This window comes from Natrix helvetica, assembly GCF_964273705.1.
Source record: "Natrix helvetica genome assembly, chromosome: 7".
Classification (NCBI taxonomy): Eukaryota; Metazoa; Chordata; class Lepidosauria; order Squamata; family Natricidae; genus Natrix; species Natrix helvetica.
Genome location: NC_138558.1, coordinates 65,908,619 through 65,929,305, shown reverse-complemented (window position 1 = coordinate 65,929,305; position 20,687 = coordinate 65,908,619). Strand labels below are relative to the sequence as shown.

Genomic DNA, 20,687 nt, shown 5'->3' with positions numbered 1-20,687 from the left:
ATCTTCTAGCACAAACACTAGATCGTCCACAAAGGCCTGTAACTGAAATTGCTCCTTTTTGAGTTCTAGTCCCTTTATCTGTACCTCTTTACGTATATTCCTGGCTAGTACTTCTAGGGTTAGTATAAACAACAGGGGGGATAGGGGGCAACCTTGTCTTGTACATTTCTGGATTGCAATACTTTGTGTTAATTCACCATTGATTATTACTTTGGCTTTTTGGTTTGTATAAATTGCTCTGATCGTGTTTATAAATTTATCCCCACAATCCATGTATTCTATTTGTTGGTGCAAAAATTCCCAATTGACATTATCAAATGCCTTTTGGGCATCGAAAAAGATTAGTGCAACCTGTTTTTCATTGTGCACTTCATAATATTCAAGAATGTCCAACATAATTCTCATATTGTTTTTAATTTGTCTTCTGGGAAGGAATCCATTTTGATCTGTATGGATGAATGATGTAAGAAAGTTTTTCAACCTTTCTGCTATTATTGAGGCAAAGATTTTGTAATCTGCATTTAGCAGTGAGATTGGTCTGTAGTTTTGTATAAACACCTGGTCTGTGTCCGCCTTAGGTAATAGTACAATGTTAGCCTCCGTCCATGATAACGGTGTCTTCGCCTCTTTCAACACAGCGTTATAGACTTCCAACAATGTTGGGACAAGTATATCCTGGAATTCTTTATATATTTCCGCTGGCAACCCATCCGGCCCTGCAGTTTTATTATTCTTTGGTCTTTGTATGGCCTCGGTTATCTCTGATGTTTTAATGTCTTCATTGAGCATGTCCTTAACCTCCTCTGGTACCTTTGGCAGATCTGACTTTTCCAAATACTGTAATATTCCTTCCTTTGTATGGTCTCGGTTTTCTCTATATAATTGTTCATAAAACTCTTGGGTAATCTTTTTCTTTTCCTCTAGTTGGTAGCAGATCTCGCCTTTTTCATCTTGTAGTTTATTGATCCAATTCTCTTGCTTTTGCTTCCTCAACCTACAGCATAGCTATCGCCCCGGTTTATTTGTATTCTCAAAGAAGTTTTGTTTTGCTTTTTTTATAGATTGTGCCAATTTTGCTTTTTCAAATATAGCCAATTCATGTTTAATCAGTTCCATATTTCCTTTTATACTTCTGTTCTGCGGTTTCTTTGGCAGTTCACTCTCTAAATTTCTATACCTTTCTTTCAGCTCTCTTATTTTTAGATTCTCTGTTTTTTTCTTCCTGGCTGTGGCTGATATTGTGACCCCTCTTATAAATGCCTTAGTTGTATCCCATAAGTTTTGTATGGATGTATCTCCTGATCCGTTTTCTTTGAAGAAGAATCTTAATTCTTGGTTGACTCTTTTAATATATTCCTGGTCTTTTAGAATTTATCTATTGAGTAACCAGCGATAACTGCCCTTTTGTTTTTTCCAAATAATCCTCATGGGATTGTGATCAGCCCATAGATTGGGTTCTATATCTATCTCCTTCACTTCTGAAATTAACTCCATCGGCAGCCAGACCATGTCTATCCTTGACCAGGATTCATGTCTATTCGAGTAGAAGTTATATTGCTTTCCCTCTGGACATCTTTCTCGCCATACATCAAACAGATTAAGTTCTTCAGCCATTTGGAAGAATGACCTTGGCAAAGTTCTCCTAGCTCCTTTTCTCTTCTTTCCACTTTTATAGTCCCGTTTCGGGTCAAATATAGCATTGAGGTCACCCAGTAGACAAACATTTTCGTTTCCCATCTCTCGAATAATGCTATGTAGTCTATGATAGAAATTTTCCTGGCCTTCATTAGGTGCATATATTACAACCAGTGACACCTTTTTTTGGTTTAACATTATTTCTACGATTAGTATTCTCCCTTCCTCATCATGATAAATTAGTTTAGTCTGGATTGTGTCTTTGACATATAATGCTATTCCTCTTTTCTTTTGGTCAGCCAGTGCTGCGTAGAGTTTACCCACGCTAGGACATTCTAAGATCTGGATCTGTCTTTTAGCCATATGGACCTCTTGCATTGCAATTATATTGTAGTTCAAATGTTTTAATTTATTAAATATTGTTTTCCTCTTCTGGGGTGAGTTTAGACCATTAATATTCAATAATAGAATCTTGATTTCTCCCGACATACTTCTAAGTGTATTTGGGTCGTGTGCTTCTTGTTGCCCTTATTTCTCTCACTTCCTTTGGTTCTTCCCCTTTTTCGTCTAGAACGACTTCTTTCTCCTTTCGTGTCTCCACTGGTTCCTTTTCTCTTCTTATCTGTGTGCTGGGTCCTTGCCTCCTTGCTCCCGCCTGTTCTCCTTCGTCTTTCTCATCCTCCTGCCCAACAAGGGTATTGTAAAAATATTCCGCTTGTTCTATCATGTCTATTCTAAATCTTCTATCTCTCCAAGTTACCAGTGCGCCCTCCGGCATCAAAATCCTTATTGTTGTTGTAGTTCCAAAGTTGTGTCCAATCCATTGCAACCCCATGGACAATGTTCCTCCAGTCCAATACCATTCCCCCATTTAAACTCACACCTGCTGCTTCAGTGACTCCATCCAGCCACCTCTGTCGCCCTCTTCTTCTTTTGCCCTCAGTCTTTCCCAGCATTAGGCTCTTTTCCAGTGAGTCCTTCCTTCTCATGAGGTGGCCAAAGTATTTGAGTTTCCTCTTCAGGATCTGGCCTTCTAAAGAGCAGTCAGGGTTAATCTCCTCTAGGACTGAGCGGTTCGATCGCTCTGCAGTCCAAGGGACTCGTAGGAGTCTTCTCCAGCATCAGAGTTCAAAGGCCTCAATTCTTTAGCGCTCAGCCTTTCTTAAGGTCCAATCTTCACAGCCATCCATTGCAACTGGGAAAACCATAGACTTGACTATAAGCACTTTTGTTGGCAGGGTGATGTCTCTGCTTTTTAGTATACTATCTAGATTTGCCATAGCTTTCCTCCCCAGGAGCAAGCATCTTTTAATTTCTTGGCTGCAGTCCCCATCTGGGGTGATCTTGGAGCCCAGGAAAATAAAACTTGTCACTACCTCCATTTCTTCCCCATCTATTTGCCAGGAATTGAGAGGGCAGATGCCATGATCTTAGTTTTCTTAATGTTGAGTTTCAAGCCAACTTTTGCACTCTTCTTCTTCACCTGCATCAAGAGGCTCTTTAGTCCCTCTTCACTTTCTGCCATTAGAGTGGTATCATCTGCATATCTGAGGTTGTTGATATTTCTCCCGGCAATCTTAATTCCAAGTTAATTCCAACAAAATCCTTGCCTTGACCTTAATACATTTCATAATTCAAGTTTTTTCTAGACCTAGCATGGCAAACAGGCAGTGTTGATTACTTTCAATAAGAATCTTCTTTTAGGTGTCTCCTTTAGTATTCTTGTTCTTTGGTATCCATCCTGCCAATTCTTAATTAAGTATCAAAGCACAAATTAGGGGCAAGAACACTTAAAAACAAAAATCATTCATATGTATCTTGTGCAACTTTATAAATTATTTAATTAAATTACTTAAATTAATTAATAAGGGACAAATTCAAAATTTATCGTAGCCATTAATATCTTAGCATTATATTCTTACTGGTTCATACCATTAAGCTTAGGTTTGTGCCTTGATTATCTTAGTTGATGTGATTCAATTATCCAAATACCTTTTGTTGCTATTCCCTCCTATTTTCATCTTAAATTTGAAAAATTACTTCTACGAAGATAAGAATTGTAAGCTACATAATACCTGGTAATGTCAGGTTCCACTGCCTGAAAAAAAGTTTGAAAACCCCTGATCTAGACAATAGTGTTGTGTGAATCAATAGAAAGGTAATCAAACAAACAAACAAACAAAAAAAAAATTTGCAGGTATAAAATTGAATGGAGAGCTTCAAAAACAAAGCAGAGCTAGAAGATATATAAGCAAGCATCTCTAGTGTCTTCGTATAGTAGTTGTCTTTTCTTATCCTGCAATTCCCTCCCTCCTTAATCAATTAAGTAGGATTCCTCTAAGGATTTCCTCTCTTTTTTGCTGATAAACACTGGCTGCTATCTCTGCTTCTTTCTCCTTCCCAGTGCATTTCCTTTTCTGACTGCTCTCTTTTTTAAAACAAAAAACAAAAGTTAAAAAAAGAGACAAGTGGAGGCAGTACTCAAAGGTTATACAAAATAAAGAATCCTTTGAGTTGAACTTGACTCCTAGTAATCATATGAGCATGTTCATGTAATTTCCTTGGCAACCATGGTTTACTATTGCCTTTTTCCAAAGTCTACAGTTACAGCCCTAATGCTGATCTTTTTATCAAATCAAAACTATTACATAAATTTCACTTTCTGCTAAAATATTTATTTGGCCTGTATAGAAGGAGGCTTTTAACAGCATGGATCAGCAGAAACAGGGAAACAGTCAATTACCAATGAAATGAATTAAAAAGAAGGGAACCTCAAGGAAATGCAGCAGTCAACCAATTATGGTTATTTTATAAAGTTTATTGGCAGCATGTTTTTTATTTGGGATGTGTGTTTTACACACAGACACACACATCTCAAATTTTACTAAAATAAATGGGATTTTAATCAGATACAAAATAAATCTGCACTTGGCTAATACACTTCTATTTTAAAGTTTATACCTTGTAAAAGAACTTATAGTAAGCTGTAGTAAGTAGTTTTATATTAATACCCCTGGCAATTCTGATCTTTCAAACAATTAGCTACATGGAATGAGAAAGGAGAGGAAATTTAACATTTCCTAGTGCTTCATTGTTTATTGCAGCTTTTCACTGTTCTTTTTCAAAATTAAGATTAAATAATTTAAGAAAAACATAAAACTGAAAGAAGGCTGCATAAAAGAACTCACCAAAGGTTCAGCCATTACAACTTCAATTTTCTTTTCAGCTTGAATAGCAAACTCAGTAAAGAGGCTCTTGATGACATATTCACCAGGTTTGACATCTGGATCAATGGTAATATTAGACATGATGACGCTTCTCTTTTCGCAAGTAGAATTGATGGTGGGAGAAATTCTGTGCTTAGTAATGCTTCTGGCTTGTGCTGATGCTAGAGGAAGAGAAAGATGGATCATTAATAATGAAGTAAATCAAAAGTATCAGCATTTCTTACAAACAAAATATTTTAGGTGGTTAGAATTTAAGGAACACTTCTAGGAGAGGAGAAAGTTCTCAGTTGATTTCCAATTGAAGCATTTTATAAACATAAAATGTTTTCAATGAAGGAGTATAACTGACAGATATTGGGGCCATATGCAACTAAACCAAAGATATCAGGGATAAACATAGGCAGTTGATGCTCTTTTTCCAGTACTTATTGTGTTATCAATACATAAGATAAAAGCAGAAAAGCATTTAAAAACTATCAAGGATATGTTCAGGATTATCTAACTATACTTCTTCCTCTACCTCTGGGAAAATCCATCATTGGAGGATTTTAAGAAGAGATTGGACAGTCAGGTGTCTGGTCATGAAGCTTTTACAGGTGAACCTTATATTGGAAGCTGTTAAGATTGGGTAATGGATAGGCACACACAGGCTTAACGGTAACAACAGCTCTTTATTAAGTACAAGTGAGAACAATCCAGAGAAGGTTGAGTCTGACAGCAGCCCTTTTATAGGGAGCTGTCAGACCCTTCAACCAATAGGATTAAACCTCTGTTCCCGCCGGAACAGAGGACCTTGGTGGAAACCACTGTAGTTAGAGCAAGTATCTAACAGAAGCCAATTGCAGACCCTGCAAAATTAATGTTATATGTTGCCAGCTCCAACAGCCAAGATACCAGCAAAATGGCCACCTGGTTCCCAGAATTGAGTGATTCAACATTGACAAATTCTCTAGTACAACAAATCAAAGGGATCAGTAAATTTATTTCTGTTTATTAAATGTTGAGACCACCCATCTCTCTCTCAGCAACAGTTGATGATGACAGGTTGAAAAACTGAAAGGAGTTAGTCTTTTGTTGATGTGCATAATTTTCTCTCTGAGTGAGCCAATCCTCATTTTCCAGAAGCAGACTCCACAAGCCCAAAATATCTGTCCTCACGAACAGTATACCAAACCAAAACACTGCTGCCTAGTCAACATCCAGTACCTTTTGTTCAAAAAGGACAAAACAAAGAAACAAAAACAAACTTAACAATGGATGAGAAGCCTGAGATACTGTTCCACCCATGAAAGCCATTAACAGATAAGAGACAGTAAAGGAAATCTAAATCTTGAGAAAGAGATAAGTAGAAGAGATTCAAAATATCGTGCACGCACATACCCACGCACCCTTGATCCCGCATCATACCCTGTTTCCCCGAAAATAAGACCTCCCTGGATAATGAGCCCAATTGGGCTTTTTAACACATGCAATAAAATAAGCCCTCCCCAAAAATATTTAAACGCATGCACAGCCAGTCCCCGCCACTTCCTCTGGTTGCTTGCCATGCAAACAATACGAAGTGAGGAGGCGAGGCTGGAGGGGGGTAAGGGAGGGAGAACATGCCCCATGAACCCCACATGTCCTTACCTAACAGCCACTCCTACAACCCTAGCCACCGTACCCCTTCTGTCACACTAATAGCTGCCGCAAAAAGAGTGGCAGGCCCAGCAACATGCAACACAGCAGCAGCCTGAGGTGACCACTGCCTCCTGCACCTCAAAAATAATAAGACCTCCCCAAAAATAACACCAAGCGCTTATTTCGGGGATCAAAAGAAAATAAGACCCTGGCTTATTTTCAAGGAAACACGGTATAAGAGAACACAGAGGGAAACGCTGGCAGGTACTTAAGATTCTGTTATTACAGCCCTATCAAGATTCTATTACATCTTATTCTATCTTTTTACAAAACAAAGTCCCAAGAACTATCCTGTGAGTCAGCAGTTTGCATTAGATTTTGCAGATGAAATCCTGCATGCTCTGAATATCACAAAAAAAGGGGCCAGGTAAGCCTTTTCATACGCAATAATATACAAAAAGGAACAAACAGTTAGATATGATGAACTATTGAATGCAGAGGGTGAGCTTAAATCTATGCAAGAACTGGAAAAGAAAGATATAAAAATTAACTGGTTTTCCTATGTGCAAATAAAATCTAGATATGACAAGGATCGTAAAAAGGAAGGTTTTTATGGTAAAATGACTGTTACATAAAATTTTGATGGGTACTGATGAAAAAGTAATTAAAAAACTTTATGGACACTTACTAAAGGTTAAGTTAGAAGAAGAACAAGTTAAAGGAACTATGATAGCTTGGGGAAAAATTTTGGGCATGGGTATTGAATTAGAGATGTGGCAAAAATTGTGGTCTCAAAATTATAAAATGACAATGTCAACAGCATATAAAGAAAATTTCTGTAAGATGTTTTACCCCCGACAAGAATAGCAAGAATGTTCAAGAATAAATCAGAAAAGTGTTGGAAATGTCATCAGACATCGAGTTCATATTACCATATGTGGTGGACTTGCGTAGAAGCTAAAAAATATTGGACTAAGATTCACACGTGGTTGGAGAAAATGACACAAAAACATATAGACTTAAAACCAGAGATTTTTTTATTGGGAATTATACCAGAAATATACAATAGAGATTTGAAATGTTTGATTGTAAATGTTTTAACAGTAGCTAGAATTGTATTAGCAAAAAATTGGAAAAATGAGAAAATACCAACGCAGGAGGAAATTCTAAATTTTTTGGAATATGCGGAAATGAGTAAATTGACATTTGAAATTAGAGAACGAGAAGATGAACAATTTTACAAGGTTTGGGATTTGTTTTCTCAATGGTTAGATAAAAAATCATGGTAATGGGAAAAGTGGGATAACTTTTTATATTTTAAGAATAATAGAATGATACATGCAATACTATAAGGGTTTAGCATTGTCAAACAGATTAGAACGATGTAATGGATGTATGATTTTAATATATAGAATATTCTGTTTAAAATGTAGGAATAATAATTGGAGTTGAATTATTGATGCAAAATGATGTATGTATGGATTCAATATTTAAAATATCTTGTTTAAAATTAAGGAATAATAATTATAGTTGAAAAATTGACACATAACAATAATGTATCTATGTTTACCAAATGAACAATTTGTGATATATAATTGCAAGTGGTGACCATGGAAAGGACGCACAAAATCTTGTAACCAAACGACACGCTTTATGAAATGGAAGAAGGATGTATGTGTTTTATGTTTTTGTTTGTTCTTGTTTGTTTAAAAATAAAAAAATTATTTAAAAAAAGGGGGGGGAGCAGGGACAGCATTCAACCCATTCTTTACTCCTATCCATGGTGGTGGTGAATGCTTCTCCTTTGCAGCATTATGTGATTCTTCTGTCTTGATTCCAATAATCTAAAGAAAATTCAGAGTACATTGGGGCAAAATCTGGAAGTGTAATTTTTCTATCTCTGATAGAACAGATAAGTGACAACTTATAAGTGAAGTAACGGAAACTATGGATCCACTCATTTCAAACTGAAAAGCCTTTCCTACGGGGGGGGGGGACGTACCCCTTTTCAAATAGAACAAGCTAAATATTTTCAACTCCTTTTGCACAAAACTTTCAAGATGCTGTTCCATAGGCCAACATATGCATTATTCGATATATATTTGATGAGAGCCAGGAAGAAGAGATGAATAAGGGGACTCTGTCAACCCGGATAAAAATGGTGACTGCTGCAATAACCGATGACTGCAATTCAGCATTGTAACAAATTGCTGAATTAGACATGACTTCTCAATATAAATTATGCCTGAAATTGTTTTGCTGTCAAAAATATTAACAAGGTGCTGCTCTACCAATATTGCTTTGCAAGTAATTGTGGCAGGTCTGTATTGATTTTTTTTAAGAACAGAAAAGACTTAATAACTGCAAACCAAAGATAGTTCAAACTAACAGGCTCATACAAATAATTTCTGCATCAATAAAACCTAAAAAAAGTTTGTGATGCTAGGTAGAAATTCATCTCCTATCTAATTACTTAATGAAGATGTTTTCATATATGCCCATGCTTCAAATCTTTTAAGATGAAATGCAATCATAAAAACAGTAACTTTCAAAAAACACATAATTAGAGAGCTGTTTTCGCTAGAGGCAACAAATCTGGACACATAATTCATAACAAGACCCTCAGTCCAAGGAGCAACTCAGATACAAAGCAACTGAAAAATCTGATTCAAGAAGAAAGCATGGAGAATCACAACAATGGTGAAGATATGGCCACCATTTTAGAAGTAGAGTCAATCCAGGGTCATTAGACAAAGAAGCAAAGCAAGGAGAATGAATTAGATCTAAGACTTGTGAATAGCAATGATATCTGACTTTTTGCACCCTTATTTCCTTTTACCAATAAGATGGGCCATTAATGTGATTTTCCACACATCTGATTTAGGAGTTCTGAATGACAATGTGCTCAGGGAAATGAACTACTGCAAATGAATCAAGAACAAGGTTCACTGTCAGCTAACTAATTTTTCTCACTGGAGAAAAAAAATGGGAAAATGGGACGAGAGAGAGCTATGAGATCCTAGAATAAAAGAATAATCAAACAAGCAAATATACAGAAGGCTACACTTGCTTAGATTTCATTCACCAGTGTAGGACACGGAATCTTATAAAAATGGATTAAGATGCATAGAGAGACTATCTTTTTAAATAAGCCTAAGACATAAGCAGCAATCACCACCACTTGTTCAGTCCCTGGATATACAAATTTAGATACATTCTGTATATCTAAAAAACTTAGTAGCATAAGCTTCAAAATTAATTGGAAAATAAAACATGAGGATTTTAACATTGGAAAGGATTAAACTGTCCTTTTCCACATTCAGTGCTGTGCAAATTTCAACTTTAGCGAGGGAAGATTTTTTGAGAGACCAGAGAATCTGCTCAGTGGAGAGATGCCAGGTCAGGAATCTTTTGAGAAGCATAGATAATCTTGGTAAGTCAACAATAATTCACAACTAGTGAGGCTGTCAAAGCATCAAACGGTGATGAAGAGGCAATTGGCCAAATCCCAGTAGATGTTGCGTTTCCTTGTAGTCAATGGATTACACCTCTCCTGACACATAAAAGATGGCCTAAGATATAACACGATTCATAGAATCACAGGGCCTTGGAGATCTTCCAGTCCAGTGATGGTTAATCTTTTTGGTGCCGAGTGCCCATAGCGCGCATGTGCACAACCCCAAAATGCAATGCGAGTGCCCTGCCCGTATGTGCCCCCCCGTGCATTCACACGTGCCCTTCTCATGCAGCCCGCCCCCCCTTGCCCATTTTTGGCTTCCAGGTTGGTGCAGGAGCTTTCCAGGCCCAAAATGGGGCACCGGGGGGGGCCTTGCACAATGCCCCTTTGCCTCATTTGTACAGGAAGGCCTCCTGTACCAACCTGGAAGCCAAAACGGGGTAAGGGGGAGCTGCGTAAGGCCCCAAAATGTAATGCGAGCACCCCACACACATGCGCCCCGCCCCCCACGCATGGCAGAGACCAGAAGACTAGCTGGCCGACTGGAGGTGCATGCACAGTGGAGCTGGGCTGGGGCGATGGCTGGTGTGCCTGCAGAGAGGGCTTCATGTGCCACTTCGGGCACCCGTACCGGTTTGCCATCACAGTTCTAGTCGAACCATCTGCTCAAACAGGTGTCTTATACCATCACAGTTAAATGATTGTCTAGTCCAGAGGTGTCAAACTCACGTCATCACGCAAGATGTAATAAGATCATATGATGTATTGGGATTTCTCCCCCTTCACTAAACTGGGCAGGGGCGTGGCCAGCGTGTGATGCATCTGGCCCATGGGCCGGGAGTTTGACTGCCCTGGTCTAATCTATCCTCCAGTGATGGAACACCCACAACCCGAGAATATCTATTCCATGAATTAACTGCTCTCACAGTCAGACAATTTCTCCTAGATTGGATCTCTCTTAGGTACTTGAGACAGCCTCTCAAGTACTGGAATCCAGCTACTATGTTCCCCCTAATCCGTCTCTTCGACAAGCGACTCTAGGCAGCAAACAAAATAAAAATACTTACAACAATACAAAAGGAATACATAGCAGCTGAGAATAATCACCCATCGTAATTACTATATTAACCAAGAAGTGAGACTCTGCATAGACTGCAAGATGTTTCTTACCAGCATCAGACCATAAAATAGAATTCAAAAAGATTATGAATTTCAATGTATCTTGAATAGAAATTGACATTGTGGTTCCCAATCTAATTGGCTCTTTTAGCAAAAGGAGATTTAGTACAATTCTAATAGTGCTCTGGAACTCAGCAGAAGGTTATTTCAAAATTCCATGTGATGTTTTTGGGCACTCTGTTAGTACAGTAGTGACCTCATACCTTAGAATCAAACTAGTCACCAAATAATGGATGTGGAAATACACTATGGTGAAAAACATCAACAGGAGCTGTAGACTAAATATGCAGGGTTGAAATCCTCCCGGTTCGGCCGAACCAGTAGGGACAATTGTCCTTGGGTCTTCGAATGAAAAACCGAATTAAAAAAATAATAATTCAAATTTTAAAAAAGCTTCTGACAATCGCGCGGCTCACAGCTGATCATGCGATCGTCGGAAGCTCTTTTTTCCCCCACTTTTTAAAACATTTTTTCCTGCCTATTCACCCGAACCGGCAGGAAAAAATGCTTTAAAAGGTGGGGAAAAGTTGACCATGCCCACCCAGTCACATGACCCCCACCAAGCCACGCCCACAGAACCAGGGGGGATTAAATCTCACCACTGTAAATATGCCTGTTGCTCAGAATAAGAGCACAATACCAAGCCCCTGAATAAAAGTGTGCTAACAGATCCAAAAGGAACTACTGAGGATCTCTGCGCAAAACAGTTCATCCTTATCAAAAGGCAAGCCCTCTGTCCTAGATTCTGCTTCCAAAGTAAGCCTAGTATAACGCATAATGGCAAAGCACAATTGAGATTGCCATCCATCTTGGTTAACTAAGATGTACTATGAACAAAATTTAACTCTTCTAAGCAAAACTTTGCCACCTCCATCTGGAAAACTTGGACAATCTTGATATTGTTCATTTCCCATTAAATGTTATGGAGTTTCTTGTACAAACATAATAAATAGCTATGCTGATTTAAGTTTTTGCAGTCAAACCATCCAATTTTCTGCTCTCGCTGTTGACCATACCTTGAACAGCAATAGCACTTAGACTTATATACCGCTTCCCAGTGCTTTGCAGCCCTCTCCAAATGGTTTATAGAGTCAGCATATTGCCCCCAACAATCTGGGTCCTTGTTTTACCAACCTCGGAAGGATGGAAGGCTGAGTCAACTTTGAGCCTGGTGAAATTTGAACTGCCAAATTGCAGGGAGCTGGCAGACAGCGGTAGCAGCCTGCAGAATGGCATTCTAATCACTGCACAATGAAACAAAGCTTCCTCAACAATGCCTACCCAACAACAGGCAATCTATCCAATCCCTCCAGTGACCAGTTGAGAGGCAACAGCAACAGTGCTATCCCAACCCAGCAACAGCCAAAAGCAGGAGACATGGCAGCAGTTCCAACCAAGCAACTGCGACAGTTATGACATGCTCCCAATGAAACTACAGGGCCCAAAATGAAGTAGTTTCATCTCAGTATCATGCAGTACAGAACAGCAGCACAGGCCAGCTCAGTAGCAAAGGCAATCAAAGAAAAGTTGCTTGGAAGTTGCTGGGGCAGGGAGTGAAAAGATTATAACTTTTTCTCCTTGTCAGAAAAGAATCATGAAAAGATGATGCCCAAAGGAAAAAAAAGTGAGGGAAAGTAACTCTGAAATAACCCAAAAGTATCATTCATTATTTGCAAGCATAAATACTTCAGAGGTAGTGTAATTAATAGTTTATTATTTAAATTTAATGTATTTTTAAAAATTATAAATAGAGGAGCCCTAATGGCACAGTGGTTAGAATGGTGCACAACTATGGTGTTTACAGCATTCCACAGTCACAGTATCATTGGACCATAGAACTGGAAGGGACTTTAAAGGTCTTTTAACTTTCTCTGAACTTCACAATGCCTGCGAAAAAGGCTCCTATTCCTAAACCAGCATCGGCTCCATCTTCTTCTGTTTCAAGTCCTGTTCCACAACAAACACAGCTATCTTCCTTTTTACAACCAAGGGCCCCCAAGGGGGAACAGCAATCTCAAGAAATGTTTCAACAAATGTTCCAGTCAATTTTAAAGGGACAGGACGAAATAAAAAAACAGCTGGCTGACTTAAGGGAAGAACTCAGAGAGAATAAACAACAGACTTTACAAAATAGCCAGAAGATAGATGCTCTGGAGGAGGGGGCTGTGGGGGTGGGAGAAGAGATGAAGGCTTTACAAAAAAAAATGTTGGAATTGAGAATTATATGGAAAAAATGGAATTTGAAAGGATGTCTCTTTTTCTTAGATTTCAAAACATACCTGAAATGGAGGGTGAAGACTTAAGGGAGATTATGATAACAATGCTAGCCAATTATATTAAAAGAGATAAGCAACAGCTAGGGTGGGATATGGATTTGATATACAGAATCAATTCAGCATATGCTAGAACACACAATGTTCCAAGGGAAGTTTATGTTAATTTTTTTAGAAAGACTACAAGAGATGAGATTCTAGGAGTTCAAAGGGGGGAACCTTTAAGATATAAGGACAAAGAAATAACCATTCTGAAACAGATACCAAAAAGAATAAGAGATAAGAGGAAGAAATTCTTCTTTTTAACTAAAAAAATATATGAAAAAAATATCTGGTTTAGGTGGCTAATTCCAGAAGGCTTGTTGATTTTCTGGGAGGGGGGTAGAGTGAGAATTAATACAGTAATGGAGGCAGAAGCCTTCATGGAAAAACACAAGAACCTCCTAGATGAAACAAGAGACACTGCACAAGACAGGAAGGGGGAAGGAGCCATGGCTCAGCCAACAGACAGGGGAGAAGAGACAGCAATGAGACTTAGGTCACAGAAATGATTTAAAAACACATTGCAATTGTTAATACAATGAAATGGTTAGAAGTGATATAAAGTATGGTTGAAGATGTCAAAGAATTTGAAGTTAAACTGCTAATATGTATGTAATAATGATATTTTCATATATATAAAATAAGAGAGAGATGTAAGACTCCGGGGAAGTACCAGCTTCCGCATGATGTAGCTGTCAAAATTTTTCTCCACATTTATGTACCCTTTTCCCCAAAATACTTGAAAAAAACAAATAAAACTTTTTTATTAAAAAAAAAAAGTCTTTTAATCCAACTCGCTGCCCAAGGCATCCCAGACAAATGGCCAACCAATCTTGAACACCTCCAGCTCCATGAGGCAAGCTATTCCATTGATTAATTCTTACTTTCAGAAAATTTATACTTAATTCTAGATCTGTCTTTAACAAGACAGTCACCTTTTGCAACCTTCACTGCTGGCTTCTGACAACCAAAATCAATAGGAGGCTGGCAGGAATGTGCAAGTTGTGTTACATTTGCTTAACAATGAATTCCCAGTCCCGCTAATTAAGGACTACCTGTATTTAGTGAGCATATTTTACTATTGTAATTCGACAGTCTAGTTCTCTACATTTATAACCATTTACAATATTTAGCAATAGCACTTAGACTTATACCATTTCTTATTTCTTATTTCTTATTATTTCTTAGATTTTTAGACCGCCCCTCTCCCAAAAAGGGACTCGGGGCGGTGTACAGTCAATACAATAAAACCAATCATAATAATTAAGCTACATTTAAAATACATTTGGAGGGGGAGATAGGCTGTACTAAGAAATAAATACCTAAAAACATCACAATTAAAACCCCAAACCCTAAAATAAAATAAATCCCTGGGAGGTAAAACTAAGAAAGTGCCAGGCCAGCTGATTGAAATAGGTGAGTCTTTAACTTTTGCCGGAAGGAACGGAGGTCGGTGGTAGTTCGAATGTCTGGGGGGAGGTCATTCCAGAGGGTTGGGCCCATCACAGAGAAGGATCTACTCCTAGGTGTCGCCCGCTGGCATTGCCTAGCAGACGGCACCAGGAGGAGCCCCTCCCTGTGTGAGCGGATAAGTCGCAGGGACGTATGTGGTAGGATGCGATCCTGCAGATAACTAGGTCCTCTGCCATGGAGCGCTTTAAAGATGGTGATCAATACCTTGAAACGCACCCGAAAGGCCACAGGTAGCCAGTGCAGCTCGCGCAGGAGAGGTGTTACGTGGGAGTAACGTGTACGTCCCATAATAACCCGCGCGGCTGCGTTCTGAACTAGCTGCAGTCTCCGGATGCGTCCCAAGGGAAGCCCCATGTAGAGGGCATTGCAGTAGTCCAGGCGAGACGTCACCAGCGCATGAGTGACCGTGCGCAGGGCACTCCGGTCCAGTAGGGGGCGCAATTGGCACACCAGGCGAACCTGGTGGAACGCCCCCCTTGCCACGGCTGCCACATGGTCCTCCATTGACAGCCGGGCATCGAGGAGGACGCCCAAATTGCGCGCCCGCTCCACAGGGGACAGTTGTTCGCCCCCTATGGCCAGCGATGGAGTCAGCTGGCTGAACCGAGGTGCCGGTAACCACAGCCACTCGGTCTTGGAGGGGTTGAGTTTGAGTCTGTTGTCCCCCATCCAGACCCCGACGGCTTCCAAACACCGGGACATCACTTCGACAGCCTCGTTGGGGTGGTTTGGGGTTGAAATATACAGCTGAGTATCATCAGCGTAAAGATGGTACTCAACCCCAAAACCACGGATGATCTCACCCAGCGGCTTCACATATGCGTTGAACAGAAGAGGCGAGAGGACCGACCCCTGTGGCACCCCACAAGTGAGTGGCCTCAGGGACGACCTCTGCCCCCCTGTCAACACACATTGCTTCCGGTCGGAGAGGTAGGAGCCGAACCACCGCAAAACGGTGCCTCCGACTCCCATCCCCTCCAACCGGCGCAATAGGATACCATGGTCGATGGTATCAAAAGCCGCCGAGAGGTCTAATAGGACCAGGATAGAGGAACAACCCCTATCTCTGGCCCTCCAGAGATCATCAACCAACGCGACCAAGGCGGTCTCAGTGCTGTGCCCGGGTCGGAAGCCGGACTGGCGTGGGTCTAGATAATCGGATTCGTCTAGGTGTCGTGGAAATTGCTGCGCCACCACATTCTCAACAACCTTCGCCAAGAAGGGGAGGTTGGAGACTGGACGATAATTAGCTAGCTCCATTGGGTCGAGCGAAGGCCTCTGGAGCAAGGGTCTCAACACCGCCTCTTTCAAGGCGGTTGGTAAGTATCCCTCACCCAGTGAGGCGCTCACCAGGCCCAGGAGCCAGCCTCGTGTCACCTCCCAGGCTGCCAGTACCAGCCAGGAGGGGCACGGGTCCGTTAAACAAGTGGTGGGTCGCAGCCGTCCACGCAACCTGTCCAAATCCTCGGGGGCAACAGAGTCAAACTCCTCCCAGAATGGTCTCTCAAGACTCGCAGTTGGCGGCTCGTCTGGTCCACTGACGGAGGTCCACCCGCTCCGGATCTGATCGATTTTGTCCTGAAGATATTCCCCAAACTCCTCTGCTCTACCCTGTAAGGGTGTCTCCCGCGCCCCCTGCGATAAAAGGGAGCGAGTCACCCTAAACAGGGTGGCAGGGCGGTTATCCGCGGACGCAATAAGAGCAGCACAGTGTCTACGTTTGGCCGCTCTTATTGCCACAAGGTAAGTCCGCAAATAGGCTCTTACCTGTGTTCGGTCAGATTCGGAGCGTGAGGACCTCCACCTGCTCTCTAGACGTCTCCTGTGGCGCTTCATCACCCTAAGCTCCTCAGTAAACCAAGGAGCCCGGGTGGGTCGATGCCGCAGGAGAGGTCGCAAAGGCGCAACCCGGTCCAAGGCCCCAGTCGTCGCCCTATTCCAGGCAGTCACTAGGTCCTCGGAGCGGGAGCGGGACAAGGCTACAGGAATTGGCCCAAGCTCCGTCTGGAATCTGTCAGATTCCATCAGGTGCCTGGGGCGGTACCAGTTTATAGAGTCTGGTTCCGCCTCCTCGCGGTGGGGGATAGCGCCAGGGAAGTCCAGCCGGAGGGATGAGTGGTCTGACCATGACAGGGGCGTGATGACTAGATCCCCTATTCCCAGATCACTCGTCCACTGTTCAGATACAAAAATGAGGTCCAGTATGTGGCCCCCTTCGTGAGTGGGGCCCTGCACTAATTGGGTCAGGTCCATGGCCGTCATGGAAGCCATGAACTCCCGAGCCACCTCGGAAGCCGCTCCCGTTGACGGCAAGTTGAAGTCCCCCATGACCAAAAGTCTGGGAGTCTCAACTGCCGTCGCTGAGATTAGCTCGAGGAGCTCGGGCAGGGCTGCTGATGCATAGCGAGGAGCCAAGTATACAATCAGCAAGCCCCACTGCCTCCCTGGGCCCCATTTCACACCAAGGGACTCACACCCGGGTATCTGAGGGACAGTGAACTCCCTCGGCTCTAAACATTCCCGCATAACCACCGCCACCCCTCCACCCTTACCCAGGGCCCGAGGCTGATGGAATGCACGGAAACCCGGTGGGCACATTTCCACGAGGGGTAAACCACCCTCGTGGCCCAACCAGGTCTCTGTTATCCCTGCAAGGTCTAGCTCCCCCTCTGAGATCAACTCATTAATGAGGGGGGCCTTGTTGGTGACAGACCTTGCGTTGCAAAGCATCAGCCGCAGGCCCTGGCTCTGTAGGACCTGTCCACCTAGACTGCAGGGGTTGGTACAAGCGACCGGGCGTAACCAACAGCCGCGGTCTCCCAACCGACCTTGGGATCTTATCCTGTCCTCGCATCCCCTCCTCCCCGTGACCGTTGTAATAGGACAACCCTCTGCTTTAGTGACCTTTATATTCCCCCCCTCCACCGCATCCCCGTCCTTCCTGGACTCACCTGTCTGTCCGGCTCTGGCACTCCTCCCGATCTGATTAACCCTCCCCCCCACCCTGGGACCCCCTAAAAAAGATAAAAAACATTTTACTAAAAATCCCCTTAGCTTCCGGTTCCTGCACCTCTCGGGGTCCACGAACCCGTCATCAAGGCGGGCCCTTGAGAGAGCCAAGGGCCATACCTGCGAGAGAGGGGCTTCTCGCAGGTGGAGCAGGTCTAACCTCGAGTAAATTGTTGAATGTTAAAAGTCCCCATAGGGTAAGGGTGCAGATAAAACATAGATAACAGTTAATAGCCGGTAGGGCTAGAGTCTCAATGGAGGACCAAGAGTTTTAATGTCCAGATGTTAATTTGGTGATGTCCCGATGGTAATGTCCAGATGGTAATTTGGAAGAAGAAGGGGGGGGAGGGGGGAAGGTATTTAAGTATCCCCAAAAGATGGAGAGAGACAAAGATGGTAAAAGAGAGGGAGATGGTTCAGATGGTCCCAGATGGATATATGTTCCTTAATGGGTGGTGGGGGGGGCATTCTTGGTCTGGTTATTTTAGCCTAGGCAGCTAATCAGTCCTGTCCATAGCCCCCAGCCGTTGTTTCAGGTCACTAGTGGCCTCGAAGGCTCCCAGCCGCCCCCAGCCATTGTTTCAGGTCTTCATTCACTTCCCAGCCAAAACGGGAAGGAACAGCAAGATAACATGAGGAAGTCCCTGGCTGCGGCTCCTTCTACTCCTCCATCGCCGCAGTCGTCTCCCATTGCTTCTTCCCTGCTCACCTCTCTGGTGCCTCTCCAATGTCTTTAATGCCTCTCCGGCGCTCCGATGTTCCATTGTTCCTCCCTGTGCCCACGGTGCCATAGATGACCCTCCGGCGCCTCCGATGGCGCTCCGGTGGCTCTCCGGTGGTTCTCGCCCCTTCCTCTTTGTTTTTTCGGCATTTTCCGGCATTTTTCGGCTGTCTCCAGTCTGTCGGCGCCAGCGCCGTCAGCACAGCCGCATCGTCGCCATAATTACGCGAGCCTCTCCCAGCCGCTTGCCGCTTACAGCCCTCCATTCCTTCTTGCCCGATCTTCACCGACCACCCTAGCAGGCCAAAACAAGCCCAAAACAAGCCAGGGTGGTCGGGCTATCAGCTCTCAGAGCCTCCGGTGCCATTGGGCCGGCTGCAATCCCTACCCAGTCGGGAGCTCCATAGTTCTCTTAGGAGCTCAGGAGGCGACCGCCATTGTTGGAAGCTCCTCCTCCTTCAAACAATTTCATAGTGCTTTACAGCCCTTTCTAAGCAGTTTACAGAGTCAGCATATATCCTCCATCAGTCAGGGTCCTCATTTTACCGACCTTGAAAGGATGGTAAGTTGAGTCAACCTTGAGCCAGCCAATCACCGAAATCCTGGCAGTGGGTAGAATCAGCCTGTAATGCTTCATTCAAACTTAATCAAGAAAAAATCTATTAGGAACTAGCTACCAGAAACAACATATTGAAAATTTTAACCTTTAATCCCTACAAATGATGTTCCAATTTCTTCTCTTTATCTCCTCTTAATTTTAATAGCTTACAATTTTCTCTAAAATGCAATAAATATCTATAAGCAAATCTTTAAAGTCTCATCATTCAGTACTAGTCGAGAAAAAAATATTGAAATCCGCTAGAAAAAAATCATATACAGGTAGTCCTCAACTCCCAATTGGTCGTTTAGTGACTGTTCAAACTTTTAATGGACCTACTGGGGGCTACTTATGACATGGATTTAAGGTTCCAACATTGTACTCCCCCCCCTCTCAAGTCACATTGCTGTACTTTGGGCACTCAGCAACTGGGCCATATTTACGGCCATTTTCAGTGACCCACAATCACATAGCCGCATTTTAAGATGGTTTTGTTATTAAAAAGGTTGTGAAACTGGATTGGTCATATGACTGATCCACTTTACAACTGTCATGACTTGCTACTATAATAGGCAGATTCCATTAAATTCATAACTCAAGAACTACCTGTACATTATCTTTATCAAATAGAGGAAACTGCTACAGAGGTCATTTGGTGAAATTAATTAATTAATTAATTTTTTATTTCATCTTTACTATTACAAATAACTCAAGTTGGCAAATATATCAAAAACACTTTCTTACTCCTATTTTTTCCACAACAACCTTGCCTGAGTTCTGAGTTATCTGATTCTGAATTGTCAGAATCATTATTCTTCAGGAGATATTCATTTCTACCTCTTTTCCCAGAGAAGAACAATACTCTTGAGTGGCAGCTTGAAAGTTGCAATGGGATGAGGTTTAGATAGAAGAATTATTGATTAAGAAACTATTTGCACTGAATATGATTTTGGAATTAATCTTAAATTGAATCACACTATTCTTGAAAGTTATATGGTATAAGAATTCTCTCAGCCTACATTATTCAGAGATGCTTAGCCAACTGAAAGGCCCAGAAGTCTTGTTTATCAGTTTAGGCTGTTTACAAGCAAAATAAATAAATAAGAATTTTATGTTAAAAGAACCCGTGTTACTTCAATAATCATATACTGGTTGTCCAGAATAAATAACATGCACAGAATGACTGCAATGGCAGCTGATGATATGTTTAATGCAAATTGTGTGTGTGTGTGTGTGTGTGTGTGTGTGGTTTATGTCATTTATTTTTAAATTTGTATCCTTCCTTTTTGGTCAGACAATACTCAAACTGGCTTATAACAAATAAAAATATAAATTATAAAACAAACACAGAAAAATACAATTGAAATATTGTTATATTCAATCATATCGGTATTAATCTGTATATGTATTAATAGAATGTAGACATTTACCGCTTATAGTGAATGTATACTAT

At 41.7% G+C, this 20,687-nt stretch overlaps 1 protein-coding gene across 4 annotated transcripts in view; it reads right to left on the bottom strand.

The window, feature by feature from the left end:
* FRYL (FRY like transcription coactivator) overlaps positions 1 to 20,687 on the bottom strand; it is a 205,934-nt gene that overhangs the window by 115,663 nt on the left and 69,584 nt on the right. For all 4 annotated transcript variants that reach the window (XM_081959286.1, XM_081959283.1, XM_081959285.1 and 1 more), the window contains exon 2: positions 4,824 to 5,023. In XM_081959286.1, coding sequence (XP_081815412.1) covers positions 4,824 to 4,943 — 120 coding nt within the window. In that variant the 5' untranslated portion in view covers positions 4,944 to 5,023. The remainder of the gene's footprint in view (positions 1 to 4,823; positions 5,024 to 20,687) is intronic.